We start from the raw sequence: 22,254 nt of genomic DNA, 5'->3' as shown, positions 1-22,254 counted from the left end.
GTGACCCAAGGTAATTTCTAAGGTAAGGGCATGTTCAGCACAGCTTTGTGGGCCAAAGGGGTTGTATTGTGGGCCGAAGGGTTTTCTGTGTTTCTGTGTTTCTACTATGTGCAGTCGAGGTGTTTCAATTGATTGTCGTAAAAATACACCTGTATCTGGAAGGTGAGTCAGTATCCTGGCAAAAAACTATACCGTGAAGACAAAAGAACACTCCAAACAACTCCGCAAATCAGTTATCGAAAAGTACAAGTCAGGAGATGGACACAAGAAAATTTCCAAGTCACTGAATATCCCTTGGAGTACAGTTAAGTCAATTATCAAGAAATGGAACAAATGTGGCACAGGTGTAAATCTGCCAAGAGCAGGCTGTCCTCAAAAACTGAGTGACTGTGCAAGAAGTGGACTAGTGAGGGAGGCCACCAAGAGATCTATGACAATTCTGGAGGAGTTGCAAGATTCAGTGGCTGATATGGGAGAGATTGAGCATACAACAACTGTTGACTGGGTACTTCACCAGTCGCAGCTTTATGGGAGAGTGGCAAAGAGAAAGTCACTGTTGAAATCTAGGCTAGGCTTTGCCAGAAGGCACATGGGAATCTCTGAAGTCAGCTGGAAGAATGGTCTGATGAAACCAAAATTGAGCTTTTTGGCCATCAGATTAAATATTATTTTTGGCATAAGACAAACACCACACATCATCTGTCATGGTTTGGTCCATGAAGTCCGGATTCTGGTTCATGGTCCGGTCCACTGTTCCTTATTCCAGGTTTTCTGGTTTTCCCTTTTTCTTTTGGGTGCTCTAATTGAGGCAACTGATTCACATTTTGGGCTGGCTACATAAATAGCTCCTTGGTTCAGCTGCAGTTGAGTTGCAGGAGTGCTGGGAAAATGGGAGGTTTCAGAGGGATGCCTTTAGTCAGGTAGGGAATGATATTGCGAAAGAATGTGGAGTGTTTGATCTGAGGATAAGTCCTTCAGTAGTTTATCCGGTTGTAGCTCCATAGAAGCTTGTATGGCCTGACATAGACTGGCATTTGTTAGAAGTAAAAAGGAAAGAAAGATATAAAACAGATTTGGTAAATGCATTTAACTGTCATGTGATGGAAAAGTATAGTGATTATACTCACATTTATACGGATGGTGCGAAGGAACCTGAAACAGGAGTGACAGGGTTTGGGGTGGTAATACCAGCAAAAGAAATTAGAATCAGCAAAAGAAATTGGAATCAGCAGAAGAACATCTAATAAGTTAGGGGTGTTTACAGTGGAGATGCTGGCAGTGTTGGTTGTGTTGCAATGGGTGCAGAAAGCCAGACAAGCCAAAGCATTGATATGTTCAGATTCATCCTTAGTTCTAGCAAGTTTAAGGTCTTTTCACACAAACAGTTGGCAAGATGTACTTTATGAAGTCCTTCAGTTAGTTACAAGAATTGCAAATCAGGGAGGTCAGGTAAAATTTCTATGGGTTCCAGCACATGTAGGGGTGAAGGGGAATGAGAGGGTGGATGAGTTGGCAAAGAGGGCGTTAAAGAAATAAAATGTGGAAATGCACATTAGTATCAGTAAAGCAGAGGTTAAGTGTGTAATCTGGGAAAAAGTCAACCGAATGTGGCAAGAAAGATGGGACAGGGAGGGGAAAGGGAGGCATTTATTTCAAATACAAAAGAGTGTTGCAGTTACTAGGGTAGGTAATGGAAACAGAAGAGAGGAAACTGTGTGGACTAGGTTAAGGCTGGGGCACTGTGCATTAAAAAAAAACATTGAAAATGATCGGGAAACACCAGACAGGATTGTGTGAGGAATGTCAGGAAGAGGAGTCAGTAGAACATGTAGTTCTGAGTTGCAGGAAGTATGGGATACAGAGAGAGATGATGAGAAATAAATTAAGGGAGTTGGGGATGCAGGAATTCACATTAAAAGGGTTGCTGGGCAAGGGTGAGAGAGCACAAGTCCGAGTATTTTTAGCGTTTTTAAGGGGTACAGGGGTTTTTTATAGAATATGACGAATAAACAGGAATAGGATACTAGGATGGTCAAAGATGGGAGGGTGAAGTGTAGGTTTGTATGTATATGTGTGTATATATATGTGTGTGCGCGTGCGCACGATTGGGTGAAGGGATTTAGAATGTATGTCTAGCGCACATTCTGGAGCAGAGGGTGGCGGTAATGCACCATTAAGCTGGATGCCAACCGCCGTAAAACAAGAAACAGACAGACAGCTGCAGTTGAGGTTAGGTGGTTGGTGGAGCTGGAACTGTGGTTGAGTTGAGAAAGTGGTGGAGAGAGAGAACATCAAGGAAAGAGCCAAGCTGTTGAAGGAAGTTTCTGGTGACAGTGGAAGTGAACTAGAGATGGAGGTTGGTGGGAAAGAGGAATGGAATGGAAAGAGGAAGAAAAGAAAGCACAGGTATGAGGAATCAGTGGATGATCAAAGCAGGACAGCAAAACAATGGAAAGAAGATGAAATTAAAGCAATTACAAAACTAAGTGAAGATGGAGTGTAATTTGGTGAGTGGAACCCGATTCATTTGATGAAGATGCTCAACAAAATTCTAGGTAAGATTGAAGGAGCAAAGATTTTATGAAATGGATTGCTATTAGTGATTTGTTGGATTAGTTCTCAGCAAGGCAAAGTGATAAGATTATGTAAAGTAGATGGCAAAGAAGTACAATGCTCAATACCCAACAATAGAAAGTGGACTAGACGAGTTATTTTGGGGATATCAACAAAAGTTACTATGGATGAGATTAAACGGAACATAAAAGGAGCAAAAATTTTTGAGACCAAATGTTTGGAAGTTACAAGAAATGGGAAAAAGTGTGATAGTTTATCGGTAATGATTAACTTTGATGAAGAGAGATTGCCTACTAATGTTTACTTAGGGTATATGTGTTACGTGGTTAGAATATATATACCACTGCCTTTAAGATGCTATAAATGTCAGAAATTCAGGCACATTGCAGTGGTCTGCAGAGGAAAACAAAGATGTGGGAGATGTGCTGGAATACATAAATATGGGAAATGTGAAGCGGGCGCTAGACTGAAATGCTGCAATTGTGGCGAGGAACACAGCACAGCTTATCGAGGGTGCATTTATAGGAAGAAGGTGGCTGAGATACAATATGTAAAAGTAACTCAAGGAATCAGTTATGCAGAGGCGGTGAAAGAAGTTGATGAAAAAAAGGCTGTCAAGCAAACAAATACAGGGAATAATAAACTGGTGAATTGTGAGAGCTGTAATATGAAAAATAAGGATACACTATTAATGAGTAAAAAGGAGTTTGTGCTTTTTATGGTGGATGCAATTAATTGTTCAGTGCAAACAAGCAAAAGAACTGAGAAAATTAAAATTATCGTTAAGTGTGCAGAAAAGTATCTTGGTATTAAAGGAATTAGGTGGGAAAAAGTCAAAGAAACGCTGAATGGAGGATCCAACAGTTCAGGCGGGGGAGATGGAATCTTAATGGGAGTATATTTATCGCAAATGGTCAAGAATTTAAGAAATGTTTCAGAACTTAAGGAAAATCCTCAGATTTTATGGTTGAAGCCCAGGGTAAATGTGCAGAACTCCAACTACAAATAGAAGTACCCGACAAGAACAACGGTGAGTTGGAAAGAGATTGGAAAATGGAGGAAATTATTACAAGGATACAAAAGGAAAAGGAATTTGTTGCAAAGTGAATTATCTACATTCAGGTTATAAAATGAAAACATGGAAGCAAATGAAGAAGAACTCCGAGGTCTCAGTAAACAACTGCAGACTACGATCCAAGAAAAGGAAAACCTGAAAAAGCAGATAGACTTGGAAAAACAGCAATTTTAAAAGTATAATGTGCGATAATTACTATTCTTTAACAAGATGACTTTAGTCTTACAAGTGATGTAGATGAAATCAATGTAATTGAGGTAATGCAACTACACGAAAACATGACATAACTAGGGAAGAATAGCAGTTTGCGGCATTATCTAATGAGCACATTAAGCATTCACGAGGAATTGCAACTACAGAGTGAAGCTAATAAAGAACTGCAGGCTGAACTAGATTGTCTAAAGTAGAGAACTCCAGGACATATTTGGTTAGAACACCACAAGTCTAGCAGGTGGTGGTAATGCACTGAAAACTGGTTGCCAACCGCCATTAAACAAAAAAGAAGAAGAAGCTGCAATTGCTGGGCTGTCCTTGTGAGTGCCTGTGGTGGAGGTGCTCAGGTTTGGGGCTGCAGGAGGCTGAAAGATGGCTGAGGGCTGGTTGGCTGAACTGCTGGGCCTTGATGCGTGAATGTGGTTTGGAACTTGTTGAGGGAAAGAGAGTGGGGAAGGAATGGGAATTGCTGGGAGGGGTTTATGTGGGTCCGGTAATGGCGGACAATATGGGGGGGGGGGTTGAGGGAAAGAAAGTGGAGAAGGTGTGGGATAGGGATTTGGGATCAGAGGTAGGCAGCTGGGGAGAGATGGATTATTGTGAAGGGAGAAATAAAGGGAATGAGGAGATAGTGAGGGGACGGATGAATGAAAACCAAGACAAAGGGAATAAAAGAATAAGAAATGACAGTGGAGAAAGCTCTGAAAGTGAGGAAGATGAACAAGCTCAGAGAGGAGGTGTTGTCATAATTAGGTTTAATGAGAAGGCTCAGGGACATGTAAAGAAAATTAACCTGTTTGGGCTAACAACTCTGGCAAATAAGATAGGGGATTTGCAAAAGTCCTTAATGATGGCAACTTATTGGTAAGATGTGCAAATGAAGAACAACTTGAGAAAGCACTCAAGCTAAAAGAGATGGGAAAATGCAAGGTGGAATACACAGGGAGGGTGGGAGCACAAAATACTGGTTGTAAAGGAGTGATCACGGGGGTACTAATGAGTATAAATATGGAGGAGTTAAAGAGGAATATCAAAGGAGAGAAAGTAATGAATGTTCAAAGACTGAAAACAACAAAGGAGGGAGCGAAAAAGGAAAGTGAATCAGTATTGATTGAATTTGAAGAAGAAAGAGTACCAAGGAAGGTGTTCCTGGGTTCATGTGGTACCCAGTAAGGGTGGATGTACCAAAGTCATTGAGGTGCTATAATTGTCCAAGGTTTGGACACATAACTAAAAACTGTAAAAGGCAGAGGAGATGCGCTAGATGTGGGGGTGATCATGAATATGGAAAGTGCGGAACAGGAGTGCAACCAAAATGCTGCAATTGTGGAGGAGCTCATAATGTGGCATATAGCGGGTGTGAGGTTATGAGATGGTACATTGCAGAGGGAGATTTACCATGTATTTAACCCATGATATCCCTGCTCAGGATATGTTTGATGGGATGGCACAGAGGGAGAATTACTCCGTATTTAAACCATGTTGTCACTGCTCTGGAGGTACTTTATAGGATACTGTAGAGTAGGGGTTCCAGACCTTTTTTTATGCCATGGAGGCATTACTGCCCATCCTTTCACACTCTTCCACTCGCTCAGAGACAGGTATGCCACCTCGCCTTGCCTCAGTTCTGATTGTTGATTGCCAGAAAAAGTGTAGTTAACAAAATATTTTATTGCTATCCTTGTTTCGGTGGGCATGTGGCCAAGTGGTGAAGGCGTTCCTCTAGATATCTCAAGGTCGCTAGTGCGAGCCTCAGCTGTGGCAGCATGTTTGTGCCCTTAAGCAAGGCACTTAATCACACATTGCTCTAGTCTGTGCTAGGAGTGGTGCCCCACACAGACTTCCAATCTGCACCTTGTAAGGCATGAAAATGCCCGACGCAGGCCTCTCATGGTCTGAGTCGACCTTCCCCCCCGCCCCACCTTGTTTCATTAACCATCAGACAGACATCACTGAGGTTCACCAGCGTCATTTTAAACCAGCAGGTGCAGTAGATGTATTTAAGAGACACTGAGATAAGCACATGGATGAAAGGAAAATGGATGGTCATGTGGGAGGGAGGAGGTAGATTGTTCTTATAATAAGTTAAAATCTTCGCACAACATTTATCTTAGCATAAAATAATTCTAAACTTTAAAGAGGAACTCAGAAACTCAGACAGCATCTGTGGAGGAAAATAAATAGTCAATGTTTCGAGCCAAGACTCTTTATCAGGACTGACTTGGCCCAAAATGTTGACTGTTTACTCCCTTCCATAGATGCTGCCTGACTTGCTAACTTCCTCCAGCATCTTGTGTGTGTTGTTCAATATTTCCAGCATCTCTTTTGTTTCAATTTTGAAGAGTTGAGCCAAGAATGTAAGAATTGGAGTTTGCAGTTTTCCTGATGATGTGTTTGTTTCCTCCGGATGCTCTTGTTCCCTTTCACATCCCAAAGTTGTGCAACTTGGAGAATAATTGGCCGTTGTAATTTTTCTTGACTGCAGAGTATGTGTGATTGGGCAATAGTTGGGATTGCTTTGCAAGCCAGAGGAGACTCGATGGGCTGAATTGCCTCCTTCAACTCTGTGCAAAACAAAGAGATCTAGAGCTGCTGAATCTAGATATCTTCACACTTGCAAAACGGTGTCAGTAAATATTATTCATCGGCACGTAGATAACAGACCAATTTTCAAGCAAAGTTACTTGTAAAGGAAAACTACAGGTCTTTCAACTAAATATGAACATCTTATTTCATTCCTGAATACAACAAGCATTCGAGTAAATTGTGTTCATGTACCCTCACTGATCTCCACCTCTTGTTAGACAGTTAAGTGTGAGATAGTTTGGATCAGACAACGTTAAGCTGGTTAACAGCTTTACAAAAGTTACTGGCAAATCATTTTACATTTACATTTCATATTGATCAATGCTTTATCACCTCACTGTCCCAACTCACTGCCTGTAATTGACCACTAAATGTCTCCAGCTGGAAGGAGAGAGCAGGCATTGCCACGAGAAGTGGTTCTCTGTATCCCATGGAAACCAAATAAGGCGCTGCTGGGAGTAAATTGGGCTCCAACAGAATCTGGAAGTGAAGTCTGGGAAGTGAAGTCAGAGTTTTGGGCTACTGAGGTGACTTTAAACTAGAATGGTTGGGGGTTGGGAATCAAATTAAAGAGGCTAGGCGTGAGGAGGTTAGTTCACAACAGGGGGATGGGAACCAGTGCAGAGAGACAGAGGGGTGTAAAGTGAGGGTAGAAGCAAAAAGTACTAAGGAGAAAAGTAAAAGTGGCAGGCCGACAAATCCAGGGCAAGCATTAAAAAGGGCCACTTTTCAGCATAATTGTATAAGGGCTAAGAAAGTTGTAAAAGAGCGCCTGAAGGCTTTGTGTGTCAATGCAAGAAGCATTCGTAATAAGGTGGATGAATTGAAAGTGCAGATTGTTATTAATGATTATGATATAGTTGGGATCACAGAGACATGGCTCCAGGGTGACCAGGGATGGGAGCTCAACGTTCAGGGATATTCAATATTCAGGAGGGATAGACATGAAGGAAGGGGAGGTGGGGTGGCGCTGCTGGTTAAAGAAGAGATTAACGCAATAGAAAGGAAGGACATAAGCCGGGAAGATGTGGAATCAATATGGGTAGAGCTGCGTAACACTAAGGGGCAGAAGACGCTGGTGGGAGTTGTGTACAGGCCACCTAACAGTAGTAGTGAGGTCGGAGATGGTATCAAACAGGAAATTAGAAATGTGTGTAATAAAGGAACAGCAGTTATAATGGGTGACTTCCATCTACATGTAGATTGGGTGAACCAAATTGGTAAAGGTGCTGAGGAAGAGGATTTCTTGGAGTGTATGCGGGATGGTTTTTTGAACCAACATGTCGAGGAACCAACTAGAGAGCAGGCTATTCTGGACTGGGTTTTGAGCAATGAGGAAGGTTTAATTAACGATCTTGTCGTGAGAGGCCCCTTGGGTAAGAGTGACCATAATATGGTGGAATTCTTCATTAAGATGGAGCGTGACATAGTTAATTCAGAAACAAAGGTTCTGAACTTAAAGAGGGGTAACTTTGAAGGTATGAGACGTGAATTAGCTAAGATAGACTGGCAAATGACACTTAAAGGATTGACAGTGGATATGCAATGGCAAGCATTTAAAGGTTGCATGGATGAACTACAACAATTGTTCATCCCAGTTTGGCAAAAGAATAAATCAAGGAAGGTAGTACACCCGTGGCTGACAAGAGAAATTAGGGATAGTATCAATTCCAAAGAAGAAGCATACAAATTAGCCAGAGAAAGTGGCTCACCTGAGGACTGGGAGAAATTCAGAGTTCAGCAGAGGAAGACAAAGGGCTTAATTAGGAAGGGGAAAAAAGATTTTGAGAGAAAACTGGCAGGGAACATAAAAACAGACTGTAAAAGCTTTTATAGATATGTAAAAAGGAAAAGACTGGTAAAGACAAATGTAGGTCCCCTGCAGACAGAAACAGGTGAATTGATTATGGGGAGCAAGGACATGGCAGACCAATTGAATAATGACTTTGGTTCTGTCTTCACTAAGGAGGACATAAATAATCTTCCAGAAATAGTAGGGGACAGAGGGTCCAGTGAGATGGAGGAACTGAGCGAAATACATGTTAGTAGGGAAGTGGTGTTAGGTAAATTGAAGGGATTGAAGGCAGATAAATCCCTAGGGCCAGATGGTCTGCATCCTAGAGTGCTTAAGGAAGTAGCCCAAGAAATAGTGGATGCATTAGTGATAATTTTTCAAAACTCGTTAGATTCTGGACTAGTTCCTGAGGATTGGAGGGTGGCTAATGTAACTCCACTTTTTAAAAAAGGAGGGAGAGAGAAACCGGGGAATTATAGACCGGTTAGCCTAACGTCGGTGGTGGGGAAACTGCTGGAGTCAGTTATCAAGGATGTGATAACAGCACATTTGGAAAGCAGTGAAATGATCGGACAAAGTCAGCATGGATTTGTGAAAGGAAAATCATGTCTGACGAATCTCATAGAATTTTTTGAGGATGTAAACTAGTAGAGTGGTTAGGGGAGAACCAGTGGATGTGGTATATTTGGATTTTCAAAAGGCTTTTGACAAGGTCCCACACAGGAGATTAGTGTGCAAACTTAAAGCACACGGTATTGGGGGTAAGGTATTGGTGTGGGTGGAGAATTGGTTAGCAGACAGGAAGCAAGGAGTGGGGATAAACGGGACCTTTACAGAATGGCAGGCGGTGACTAGTGCGGTACCGTAAGGCTCAGTGCTGGGACCCCAGTTGTTTACAATATATATTAATGACTTGGATGAGGGAATTAAATGCAGCATCTCCAAGTTTGCGGATGACACGAAGCTGGGTGGCAGTGTTAGCTGTGAGGAGGATGCTAAGAGGATGCAGGGTGACTTGGATAGTTTGGGTGAGTGGGCAAATTCATGGCAGATGCAATTTAATGTGGATAAATGTGAAGTTATCCACTTTGGTGGCAAAAATAGGAAAACAGATTATTATCTGAATGGTGGCCGATTTGGAAAAGGGGAGGTGCAACGAGACCTGGGTGTCATTATACACCAGTCATTGAAAGTGGGCATGCAGGTACAGCAGGAGGTGAAAAAGGCTAATGGTATGCTGGCATTTATAGCGAGAGGATTCGAGTACAGGAGCAGGGAGGTACTACTGCAGTTGTACAAGGCCTTGGTGAGACCACACCTGGAGTATTGTGTGCAGTTTTGGTCCCCTAATCTGAGGAAAGACATCCTTGCCATAGAGGGAGTACAAAGAAGGTTCACCAGATTGATTCCTGGGATGGCAGGACTTTCACATGAAGAAAGACTGGATGAACTGGGCTTGTACTCGTTGGAATTTAGAAGATTGAAGGGGGATCTGATTGAAACATGTAAGATCCTAAAGGGATTGGACAGGCTAGATGCAGGAAGATTGTTCCCGATGTTGGGGAAGTCCAGAACAAGGGGCCACAGTTTGAGGATAGAGGGGAAGCCTTTTAGGACCGAGATTAGGAAAAACTTCTTCACACAGAGAGTGGTGAATCTGTGGAATTCTCTGCCACAGGAAACAGTTGAGGCCAGTTCATTCGCTATATTTAAGAGGGAGTTGGATATGGCCCTTGTGGCTACGGGGGTCAGGGGGTATGGAGGGAAGGCTGGGGCGGGGTTCTGAGTTGGATGATCAGCCATGATCATAATAAATGGCGGTGCAGGCTCGAAGGTCCAAATGGCTTACTCCTGCACCTATTTTCTATGTTTCTATAATGTCTGAGATATGCGCCATAGTGGGTGGATAAGAATGACATCATCAAATTCAAAAGACAAACTCAGGTGCATGATCAGATATAGCAATAGCATCATATTCACAATTCTTAACACTAGGCAATATAATCAACCCTCGAATATTTTTTATAAACGTGAAAAGAGAGAATATTCTCTGTTATCGGGGTGCAGATACCTCCATAATTCGATCAATCCAAAATCGATCAAAAAGGAGGTAATAAGTGACGCGGAGCAATTTGGAAGTCGCTGATTGGTTGAGCTCTTGTCAATCATAGGATTTAAACAGCAGTTAAAATCCCCGCCCATTATCAACATATATTCATTTAAATCAGGCAGTGAAGCAAATACCTTTTTTAAAAAAAGGATTATCTGAGTTAGGACCCTACAGATTGACCAAAACAACTTTTCTGTTACAGATCACTCCTTTAACAATTAAAAATCTACTATTAGAATCTGACTCAATATCCTGTTGAATAAATATATTGGATTTAATAAAGATGGACACACCTTTAGTTTTACTCTGAGAAGTAGAGTGGAACTGCAAACCTCTCCACCATTCAAAAAATCTATTTTGATCTCCCGCCCTGATATGTCTGTTGAGTAAAATTTATATCAGGTTGGAACCGGTTAATAATTTTAAAAGTCTTTTTTCGTTTGAAAGGATGATTCCAACCATGTACATTCCAATTTATTACATTAATCTATTTAAGTACCATACTATAATTTTATTCTACTTTACACATGCACAGAGCACATACCAATACGGGATGATCAAAAATGGCAGGGTGAAGAATACAACCACCTAGAAAACACGCATGCTCCAGAACCACCCAATAGGAAAAAAACTCCTAACTCTAGCCTCACCCACCTCCCCGAAAGCCTGAAAAGAAAAGGCAAGCAAGCTATGATAGAATACGAAGCCAGGGACTGCTCTGTCTGTACGGAAAAAAGGATTTTCTTTCCCTCCCCCGAGTTAGTAAAAAAAAACTGAGTGACCTTGTAAGAAAAACAATAAAGTCTCAACAAAGGAAAGTATTTACATTCCAGCATCTATTAAACAAGAAAGAACCAAAATAATGTTATCTCTTAAAAAGAAAAATCAGCGCCATTTTTAAGTTTAACATTAAATCCCTAAATATTAAATTGGTTATAAGACGCTATAATAAAGCAGAATAAAAAGTTAATAGCATATTTAACCCAACTAGATTTTCAAAACTACTCCATGGTGGCATTTCATCAGATCTTTCCTTTTGCATCTTTCCTTTCCCATTACCTTTGTCACTAGGTTCAGACAAGTTCTTCCCACTCCTCGTAGACATAGACATATTGTTCTGTCTCAAGAATCAGCAAATAAAAATTTTAAATTTGAAGTTTAAACTAGGGGGAGAGAAACAAACTAAGAGCAGCACAAGATTGCTGCTACTCCATTTGCAGACAGGTGTGGTCTTTGTCAGTTTCGTTGAAACCCAGATAAAAGAATTTTTTTAATGATATGGGGGTACGTCCAAATTAATTATATGGGATACATTTAAAGCATTTTTACGTGGTCAGATCATTTCTTATTCAGCTAAGCTTAAAAAACAGACTAAAGCAGAAATAGATAAGATTTCAAAACAAATTAAAGACTTGGATAATATTTATGCAATTTTCCCTAATATTGATCTATTCAAGCAAAGGGTGGAATTTCAATCACAATATAACCTATTACTAATTCATCACATTGAAGGCTATTTGCTTAAGTTAAAGAGCCATTTTTATATGTTTGGAGATAAAACATAACAAACAGATCGCATCTCAATTAAAAATGGCTAGAGGCAAAAGGCAAATTTTGAAAATTTGTGGGAAAGATGGTACCCCGGCTTGGGAATATGAAGAAATTAATATGATTTTTCAAGATTTTCATACTGAACTTTATAAATCTCAATGTCCAGTAGATTCTTCTGAAATGAATGCTTTCTTACGAAAGATTGCTTTTCCTAAAATTTTTGTTGAGGATCAAAAAATTCTTGATGCCCAAATTACTGAAGCCGAAATTCATAAAGCTATTTTTTCAATGCAATCTGGTAAGGCACCTGGACCTGATGGTTATCCTGTAGAATTTTATAAAAAATTTGGAAATTTGCTTTCCCCGTATATGTTGGAAATGTTTAAGGATTCTTTTGTGAAAGGCGATTTGCCCTCTACTTTCTATGAGGCTTCTATTTCTTTAATTCTTAAAAAGGATAAAGAGCCTACTGACTGTGCCTCATATAGACCTATTTCATTATTGAATGTCGATGCTAAGGTTCTGTCAAAGATGATGGCCAATCGGTTGGAGAATATTTTGGGTAAAATTATTTTTAAAGATCAAACAGGCTTTATAAAAGGTCATTATTATTTTTCAAATGTTTGGAGACTATTTAACACTATATATTTGTCCTCTTTTAAAACTCCATAATGTGTCGTCTCTTTGGATGCTGAAAAAGCATTCGATCGCGTCGAATGGAAATATTTATTTAATGTTTTAGAGAAATTTGGCTTTGGTGTTAATTTTAGTAATTGGATTAGAATGATATATAAAACTCCTATTGCTACTGTTGTAACTAACAACTGTAGGTCTCCTTTTTTTCAGCTTTCACAGGGGATAAGACAAGGTTGTCCATTAAGTCCTTTCTTAATTAATTTAATATTAGAACCCCTTGCTATTGCTCTTCGTGAAGCTAAAAATATTCATGGGATCTTTGTGAATGAGGCTATTCATAAGATTTCTCTTTACGCTGACAATTTATTGGTTTATATATCAAATCCCGAAGAATCTATTTCTGCCTTGCTAAAATTATTCAATGAATTTGGAGATTTTTCGGGTTATAAAATAAATTTTAGTAAAAGTGAATTGTTTCTTTTAAATGAATTTTTTCTATATATGATAATACTCCTTTCAAAGTCACGGATTCTTTTAGATATTTAGGTGTTATAATCACTAAAAAATGAGGATCTTTATAAAGCCAATTTTGTTCCCTTGGTAGACTCTATGAAGTATTTATTTAGTAGATGGAGTCCACTTACATTTTCACTTGTCGGTCGTATCCATATAGTTAAAATGATGATTTTACCAAAATTTTTATATTTATTTCAGAATATCCCTGTTTTTTTTCACTAAGAAGCTTTTTGATCAGATTGATTCTATTATTTTATCTTTTATTTGGAACAATAAACAGACCAAGAATTAGTAAATGTCGCTTATAAAAGTTGAAAAAGGATGGAGGTCTTGCTTTGCCTAATTTAAGAATGTATTACTGGGCTGTTAATGTGTGATACAAGTCCTTTTGGTTATATTGGGTTGATAAGAACGATCGGCCAATTTGGGTAGACCCGGAATTGAAAGCTATGAAACAGTTTTATTTAACCTCATTATTGGGAGTTGCTTTACCTGGACAATTAGCTAAAGTTACTAATTTAAACCTATATGCTGTGATTAAGCATTCTTTACAAATTTGGCTCCAGTTCCGCAATTTTTTAATCTTAAAAAATTTAAACTTTGTAGTTTAATTTAACGAAATTACTTTTTTAAACCTTCTTTGAGTGATCCAATTTTTTTTAACTTTGGAAAAATAAAGGTATTAATTCTTTTTTGGATTTATTTAAAGAAGATAGATTGATGTCTTGAACAATTAGTTGATAAATATTCTCTTTCATACTCACGCTTTTTACAATACCTTCAAGTTAGATATTTCTTACAAAAATACTTAAGTAATTTTCCTTATATATTGGAGGCTGACCTGTTAGATAATATTATGAATATGAACCCTTCAACGAAGGGTTCTATTGGAAGAATTTATAATTTATTATTACAATGGGATAAACGTCCTTTATTTAAGATTAAGCAAGATTGGGAAAAGGAACTCAATTTGACTTTTATAACGGAGAATTGGACACAGATTCTGAAGCTGGTTAACACTTCTTCGATCTGTGCTAATCATTCACTGATTCAATTTAAAATTGTATATCATTACCATTTGATGAAGGAGAGACTGTCTAAAATATTTCTTAATGTCGATAGTTATTGTGATAGATGTAAAACTGAGACAGCTACACTGACACATGTTTTGGTCTTGTTCTATCCTGGAACAGTTCTGGAAGTCAGTTTTTTCAACAACTTCTGAAGCACTTAAAATTTATTTACAACTTAACAAATTAACTGTGCTTTTTGGAATAACTCCTCAAAATATCCATGGTATCTCTGTGTTTGACCAACATGTTATTGCACTTGTTACATTGATCAGAGGGCCATTTTGTTGAAGTGGAAGGATACATCAGCTCCCACTTTGTCACAATGGTTCTCTCAAGTGATGCTATGTCTTAGTTTGGAGAAAATTAGTCAAACCGTTGAACCTTTATTTGATTTTGAGAAAAGGTGGGGTTCATTTGCTCGTTATTATCATTTGAGTTAATTCATAGATTTCCTCCATGATGTAATTGTAAATTTTTGGTATTTTTTTTTGCTGGCGGTTTGATGTTTATCTTTAGAAGCTTTTTGTATGTCGCATGGCTTCGGGTTGTACACCTAATGGGGTTTCCCCCCACTTTTTCTGCTTAATAGGTTTTTTTCATTATCACCAAAATTTTTCAATCTTTAAAATGTTTTTTTCCCTTGAGACATTGTAAGTGTTGTTTAATTTGATGTACTCGTGTTATTTTTGAATAATAATATAATAATAATAAAAAGATTTAAAAAGCAAGACTCTGAAGATCTCCGACCCATTGTCACCAACCAGAGTTCCCTTACCCCGCACTCCCCCCTCTCCATTTCCACCCAAAGTCCATAAACCTGACTGTCCAGGTAGACCCATTTTTTTCTGTCTGTTCCTGTCCCACTGAGCTTGGGGCTGCATACCTCAGCTTTGTTTTTTTGTCCCCCGGTTCAGTCCCTTCCAACCTATGTCCGTGACACTCATGCACTCTTGATCTTTTCAATGACTTTAAGTTCCTTGGCCCCAATCATCTCATTTTCACTACGGGTGTCCAATCCCAATACATCTCCATCCCTCATCAGAAGAGCCTTAAAGCTCTCTACTTCTTTGTGGACAATAGACCCAACCAATTCCCCTCCACAGCCACTCTCCTCCATCTTACAGAACTGGTCATCTCCCTCAGTAAATTTTCCTTCAGCTAATCCCACTTCCTTCAAAGGGATAGCCATGGGCAGTCACATGTGTCCCCGCTATGCCTGCCTTTTCGTTGGCTACGTGGAACAGTTCATGTTTCAAGCCTACACTGGTATCACTCCCCAATTCTTCCTACTCTATATTGACGACTACATTGCTGCTACTTCCTGCACCCATTCTGAGCTTGTTGACTTGCCTCCAACTTCCACCCTGCCCTCAAATTCATTTGGTCTATTTCCAACACCCCTTTCTGGATCTGTCTTCATCTCTGGAGACAGTCTATCTACAGATATTTTTTATAAACCAATTGACTCTCACAGCTATCTGTACAGTACCTCTTCCCAGCCTTTCACTATTAAAAATACCATCTCCATCTCTCAGTTCCTCCATCTCTGCCACATCTGCTCTCAGGATGAGGCTTTTCATTCTCGTCCAACTGCGATGTCGTCATTCTTCAAAGAAAGGGGCTTCCTTTCCTCCACCATCTACGCTGCTCTTACCCTCATCTCTGCCATTTTGCGCACATCTGCCCTCACTCCATCTTCCCACCGGCACACCAGGGATAGAGTTCCTCGTCTTCACATACCGCCCCACCAGCCTCCGCATCCAGCATATAATTCTCCATAACTTCGCCATCTCCAACGAGATCACACCACCAAGCACATCTTTCCCTTCCCTTCACTTTCAGCTTTCCACAGGAATCACTCCCTACTTGTTAGAACAGAGTTAAGGATGAGGTTTTTTTAGACAGAGTAGTGAATCTGTAGCACACATCAAAGTTGCTGGTGAACGCAGAAGGCCAGGCAGCATCTATAGGAAGAGGTACAGTCGACGTTTCGAGCCGAGACCCTTCGTCAGGACTAACTGAAAGAAGAGCTAGTAAGAGATTTGAAAGTGGGAGGGGGAGGGGGAGATCCAAAATGATAGGAGAAGACAGGAGGGGGAGGGATGGAGCCAAAAGCTGGACAGTTGATTGGCAAAAGGGATATGAGAAGATCATGGGACAGGAGGCCCAGGGAGAAAGAAAAGGGGGAGGGGGGGAAAAACCCAGAGGATGGGAAAGGGGTATAGTGAGAGGGACAGAGGGAGAAAAAGGAGAGAGAGAGAAAGAATGTGTGAAAATAAATAAATAACGGATGGGGTACGAGGGGGAGGTGGGGCATTAGCAGAAGTTTGAGAAGCCAATGTTCATGCCATCAGGTTGGAAGCTACCCAGACGGAATATAAGGTGGTGTCCTCCAACCTGAGTGTGGCTTCATCTTTACAGTAGAGGAGGCTGTGGAGAGACATACCAGAATGTTTTCTACAACAGCAGCCCCCTTAGTGAATGCCATGTAGAACCCCCCCCCCCACCCCCATAGAATGCCATGCCACAGACTGCGTGGAGGGCAGGTCCGTGGGTAAATTTAAGGCGGAAGTTTATCATTTTCTGATCAGTCAGAGCATCAAATGATATGGGGAGAAAGCATATGTATGGGATCAGCCATTATGGAATGGAGAAGGAGACTCAATGGGCTGCAGAGTCGATCATGCTGGAAATCTGAAACCAGGGATGGTCCTGGAATCTCCCAGCATTCTGATTCTCATCCACGGATGCTGCCTGACCTGCTGAGTATTTCCAGTGCTGTACTTCCAATGCAAATTCAGGGAGGGAGTGGGCAATTAACTGAAGTTTAAATGTGACTAAACCTGGTCTTGCCACAGTCATATTAAAGATGAATGGAGCACTGAGAGTCCTCTTTCCTCCCTGCTCCCATCCAATGAAAAGCAGCTCCAGTACAGAAGGCAGGGTTGCTGCCGACCTTCCACACCGTTATTGATAAGCTCATGGAATGGAGAGCAGGGTAGTAACCATCTCCACTTCTAACAGGTGACAGGCCATTTGGTTCCTTGAGTCAATTCCATCTGCTCCTTAACTCCATTCTCAAACCATAAGTCCCCTTCCCAAGAATACTCACTCAATCCTCTGTTCCAGCAGAGGTCTTCTCTGGATTAAACAACACAGAGCTGAGTTACTCCATCCCGACCCACAGAGTCCAGGTATAAAAGGGAGCAATCCATGTTTACTATTGAGAGAGATTTTCCCTGTTCACACAGATATCGATGAATGCAAGTCTTCACCTTGTCACAAACATGCAACTTGCATCAACGTAATGGGATCCTACCAGTGCAACTGCAAAACAGGGTTTCAGGCATTACCTGCGACCACCAAACTCACAGCAGGGAAAGTTTGTGAAGGTAAGAACTTTGTCTCAACATGAAAATGGTGAATAAATCCCAACTGACTGAGGATATCAGTCATCCACAATTCTCCTACAGAGTCCTACAACTAAAGATGAATTTAATGGGCTCTGTCCTGTATAAGTTGCATAGGAGAGTCATTGTGGGGAGGTGGAGAAGTTATCATTGGTTTTTCTGTTGTTTTCTTTGATAAATCTCATCATTAGTTCAAATGGGAAGGGAAAAAGGACTGACAAGCAAATGGGAATAGTTGATTGTGGTTGGCATGGATGAGATGGGCCAAGGGGTCTTTTTCTGTGCTTTATTACTCCATGATTTTATATTTCAGAGTTTGTGAAATGAATTCATTGACCAGTCATGTTCCTTTAGAGTACTGCATTGTCCAGGGACAGGTGTGACTGGAGGAGGCAAGTTGTGCTGAACATGTCCCTACCTTAGAAATTACTAGGCTTACCCATAACCCTCTATTTTTCTAAGCTGCATGTACCCCTCCAAAAGTCTGTTAAAAGACCCTATCATATCCGCCTCCACCACCTTTGCCGGCAGCCCATTCCGCGCAGTCGCCACTCTCTGCATAAAAAAACTTACCCCTGACATCTCCTCTGTACCTACTTCCAAGCACTTTAAAGCTGTGCCCTCTCATGCTAGCCATTTCAGCCCTGGAAAAAAGCCTCTGATTATCCACACGATCAAGGCCTCTCATAATCTGATACACCTCTATCAGGTCACCTCTCATCCTCCGCTCCAAGGAGAAAAGGCCGAGTTCACTCAACCTGTTTTCATAAGGCATGCTCCCTAACCAGGCAACATCCTTGTAAATCTCCTGTGCACCCTTTCTATGGCTTCCACATCCTTCCTGTAGTGAGGTGACCAGAACTGAGCACAGTACTCCAAATGTGGTCTGACCATGGTCCTATATAGCTGCAACATTACCTCTCGGCTCCTAAGTTCAATTCCATGATTAATGAAGGCCAATACACCATATGCCTTCTTAACCACAGAGTGAACCTCCGCAGCTGCTTTGAGCGTCTGATGGACTCAGACCTCAAGATCCCTCTGATCCTCCGCACTGCCAAGATTCTTACCATAAATACTTTATTCTGCCATCATATTTGTCCTACCAAAATGAACCACTTCACACTTATCTGGGTTGAACTCCATCTGCCACTTCTCAGCCCAGTTTTGCATCCTGTCAATGTCCCACTGTAACCTCCATCCAGGTCATTTATAAAGATCATGAAGAGTAAGGGTCCCAGAACAGATCTCTGAGGCGCACCACTGGTCACAGACCTCCATGCAGAGTATGACCCATCTACAACCACTCTTTGCCTTCTGTGGGCAAACCAGTTCTGGATCCACAAAGCAATGTCCCCTAGAATCCCATGCCTCCTTACTTTCTCAGTAAGCCTTTTATGGGGTACCTTAACAAATGGCTTGCTGAAATCCCTATACACTACATCTACTGCTCTTCCTTCATCAATGTGTTTAGTCACATCCTCAAAAAATTCAATCAGGCTCGTAAGGCATGGCCTGCCCTTGACAAAGCCATGCTGACTAGTCTTAATCATATTATACCTCTCCAAATGTTCATAAATCCTGCCTCCCAGGATCTTCTCCATCAACTTACCAACCACTGAAGTAAGACTCACTGGTCTATAATTTCCTGGGCTATCTTTACTCCCTTTCTTGAATAAAGGAACAACATCTGCAACCCTCCAATCCTTTGGAACCTCTCTTGTCCCCATTGATGATTCAAAGATCATTGCCAGAGGCTCAGCAATCTCCTCCCTCACCTCCCACAGTAGCCTGGGGTACATCTCATCCAGTCCCGGCGGCTTATCCACATTTATGCTTTCGAAAAGCTCCAGCACATCCCCTTTCTTAATATCTACTTGCTCAAGCTTTTCAGTCCACTGCAAGTTATCACTACAATCACCAAGATCCTTTTCCATAGTGAATACTGAAGTAAAATAATCATTAAGTACATCTGCTATTTCCTCCAGTTCCATACACACTTTCCCACTGTCACACTTGATAGGTCCTATTCTTTCACGTATTATCCTCTTGCTCTTCACATACTTGGAGCATGCCTTGGGGTTTTCCTTAATCCTGCCCACCAAGGCCTTCTCATGGCCCCTTCTGGCTCTCCTAATTTCCTTTTTAAGCTCCTTCCAGTAAGCTTTATAATCTTCTAGATCTCTAACATTACCAAGCTCTCTGAACCTTTTGTAAGCTTTTCTTTTCTTCTTGACCAGATTTATTACAGCCTTTGTACACCACGGTTCCTGTTCCCTACCATAACTTAATACATGACTCCATCAGAATCAGATTCCTGTTTATTGTCACTGACATCTGTCGTGAAATGTCTTGATTTGCAGTAGCAGTACAGTGCAATACAGAAAATATACAATAATTATGATAAGAAATATATATTTAAAAATTCAAAGGTCCAATTTAATGTCAGAGAAATGTATATAATATACATACTGAAATGCTTTTTCTTCGCAAACATCCACAAAAACAGAAGTGCCCCAAAGAATGAACGACAGGAACCCCATAGTCCCCCAGCTTCTCTCCCTCATGTGCGTAAGCACAGGGAGCAACAATACCCCCTCCCCCAACAGAAAAAAAAGCAAGCATCGTTACCACCAACAAGCACTCATCGTGAGCAAAGCAATAGCAAAGATACAGACTTGCAGTTACCCCACAGATTTCACATTTCATCTGGCATTCAACATACCACATGTTCTCTCTCTCCCTAATAAGGGAGAAGGAGGCATCTCCATTTTTTCCCCAGCGGGCGGGGAGATATAACAACAGCCCGCTGGTTTACGATGTTAAAGGTCCATTACATCGCTTTTTTTGAGCTCTATGCCTGAAGGTTGCACAGATCCTGGGTCTTCAGGCCCACAGCAGATATCCCGACTCCCCCGACGACACACGGGTCTCCTGCCGTGAAACCGACCCTCGATCCACCCGTCTCCAGAGCCCCGAGATCTTAAGCTTCCAAATTCGAGCCAGACTCTCAGGCCAAACCCTTGGCATTCTGAAACCCTGAGAACAGGTCCCATTCCCGCAAAGAACCGAAGTCAGTGTGTAACTGCAGGGCAGGGTCTCCAAAAGAACACTGAAAGGAGAAAATAAAGATACTAAAGACAGAAATAGAGCTGTTTCCGAAGATAAAAGCAAGGGAGTCGACATTTAGCGCCATCTTAACTTCACTCCACCTCCTTTTTTAAATAAGTAGGGAGAAAAGAGAGTGAAAATAGTGAGGTGGTATTCATGGGTTCACTGTCCATTCAGAAATCTGATGTCACAGAGGAAGAAGCTGTAACCAAAACACTCAGCGTTTCTCTTCAAGCTCTTGAATGTCCTACCTGATGGTATTATTGTGAAAAGGGCAGGTCTTTGGTGGTGGGGGTCCTTAATAACGGGTGCACCTTTTTTTGGCTTTGCATTTTGAAGAATTCCTTGATAGTGGGAAGGCGACTACCCATAGTGGTGTAGGCAATATTTACAACTCTGCAGGTTTTTCTCATCATGTGTGGTGGCCTCTCAAAACCAGATGGAGATGCAACAAGTCAGAATGTTCTCCGTGGCACATCTTTAGCATTCTAACTAGTCACATCACCAGAGAAGGTGGGGCTACTCTTGATTCCTCCACTGGGATCTGCAGGTGTTGATAGGCAGCTTCCAGATCCAATGAGCAGGAGAGCAGGCTAGTAACTATCTCGGCCTCCAGCAGCTGGAAGCTATTGATTCCCTGATTCAATTCAATCTAGAGTGGTCAGTGCCTTAACTCCACATATCTGTCTTTCTGCCTCGACTCTGAAGGCCTTTCTCAAGAAAATCACTGAATTGTTTGTTCCAAGGAAGGTCTGGTCTGTGTTTAAACAACATGCCTATGTTTTGCTCCATCCAGACCCACAGAGTGCACCTGTAATCAGGAGCAAACAGTGTTTATCATTGTGAAAGATTTTGTCCTTTCTCACAGATGTCGACAATTGTGAATAGTCACCCTGTGACTAATATGTAACTTGTAACAACACAGTGGGTTCCCACCAGTATAACTTCATCATAGGGTTTCTGGCATTTTCTGCAACTGCCAACCTCACTGCAGGGAAGATCTGTGAATGTATGGATTTAATATAACCACAATATTGAAAATCAATTCAAAGTAGTGGTTGTCATTGACATCCCTTCAACGTTGTCCTTCAGAGAACTCGAAGTAAAGAAAGGTATTCTGTGCAAGTCCCACAGAAGGGTTATTGTAATGGACATGGATTTCATGACCTGTTGAGTTTCTCCAGGAACAAGTTTGTCCAGATTTGCCATCTGTAGCTGGCATGGTGGTTACTATTCTGACCCAAGATCGCAAACTCCACACAATCCAATGTGGAGACCATGTGGGAGCAGGTTCAGTGAGGGCCTGGGAAATCCATGGGAATACCACTGTGATCCAGAGAGGGAAGGGGAAGAGGTAGAGATAGACCTTGTAACTGAAACTGCCTCACTGTAGGCTCGTAATGAGTTAGCTATCACTGTGAATTCAATCTCCGCTGGTGATGAATGGAAAGGTATGTCTGTCACTATGATAGTGTGGTGAGTACTCGTGGAACAACCAACAGCAAAATTGTCAGTAGAAAAGATGTCTTAGTGTTCCAATATCTTATAAGTTAGTCTCTTTTTCCATTCCTCTGGTATTGGTGAGTCATCAAAGTTGACTGACT

The 22,254-nt window shown here is 41.2% G+C and overlaps 1 protein-coding gene across 1 annotated transcript in view; it reads left to right on the top strand.

Annotated features, from left to right (window-relative positions):
- LOC134339292 (adhesion G protein-coupled receptor E2-like) overlaps nt 1–22,254 on the top strand; it is a 139,776-nt gene that overhangs the window by 82,212 nt on the left and 35,310 nt on the right. Inside the window, exon 4 of the mRNA XM_063035669.1 lies at nt 17,381–17,521. Coding sequence (XP_062891739.1) covers nt 17,381–17,521 — 141 coding nt within the window. The remainder of the gene's footprint in view (nt 1–17,380; nt 17,522–22,254) is intronic.

The sequence above is a fragment of the Mobula hypostoma genome, chromosome 29 (assembly GCF_963921235.1).
Source record: "Mobula hypostoma chromosome 29, sMobHyp1.1, whole genome shotgun sequence".
Taxonomy (NCBI): Eukaryota; Metazoa; Chordata; class Chondrichthyes; order Myliobatiformes; family Myliobatidae; genus Mobula; species Mobula hypostoma.
This window is presented reverse-complemented; position numbering and strand designations above follow the sequence as displayed.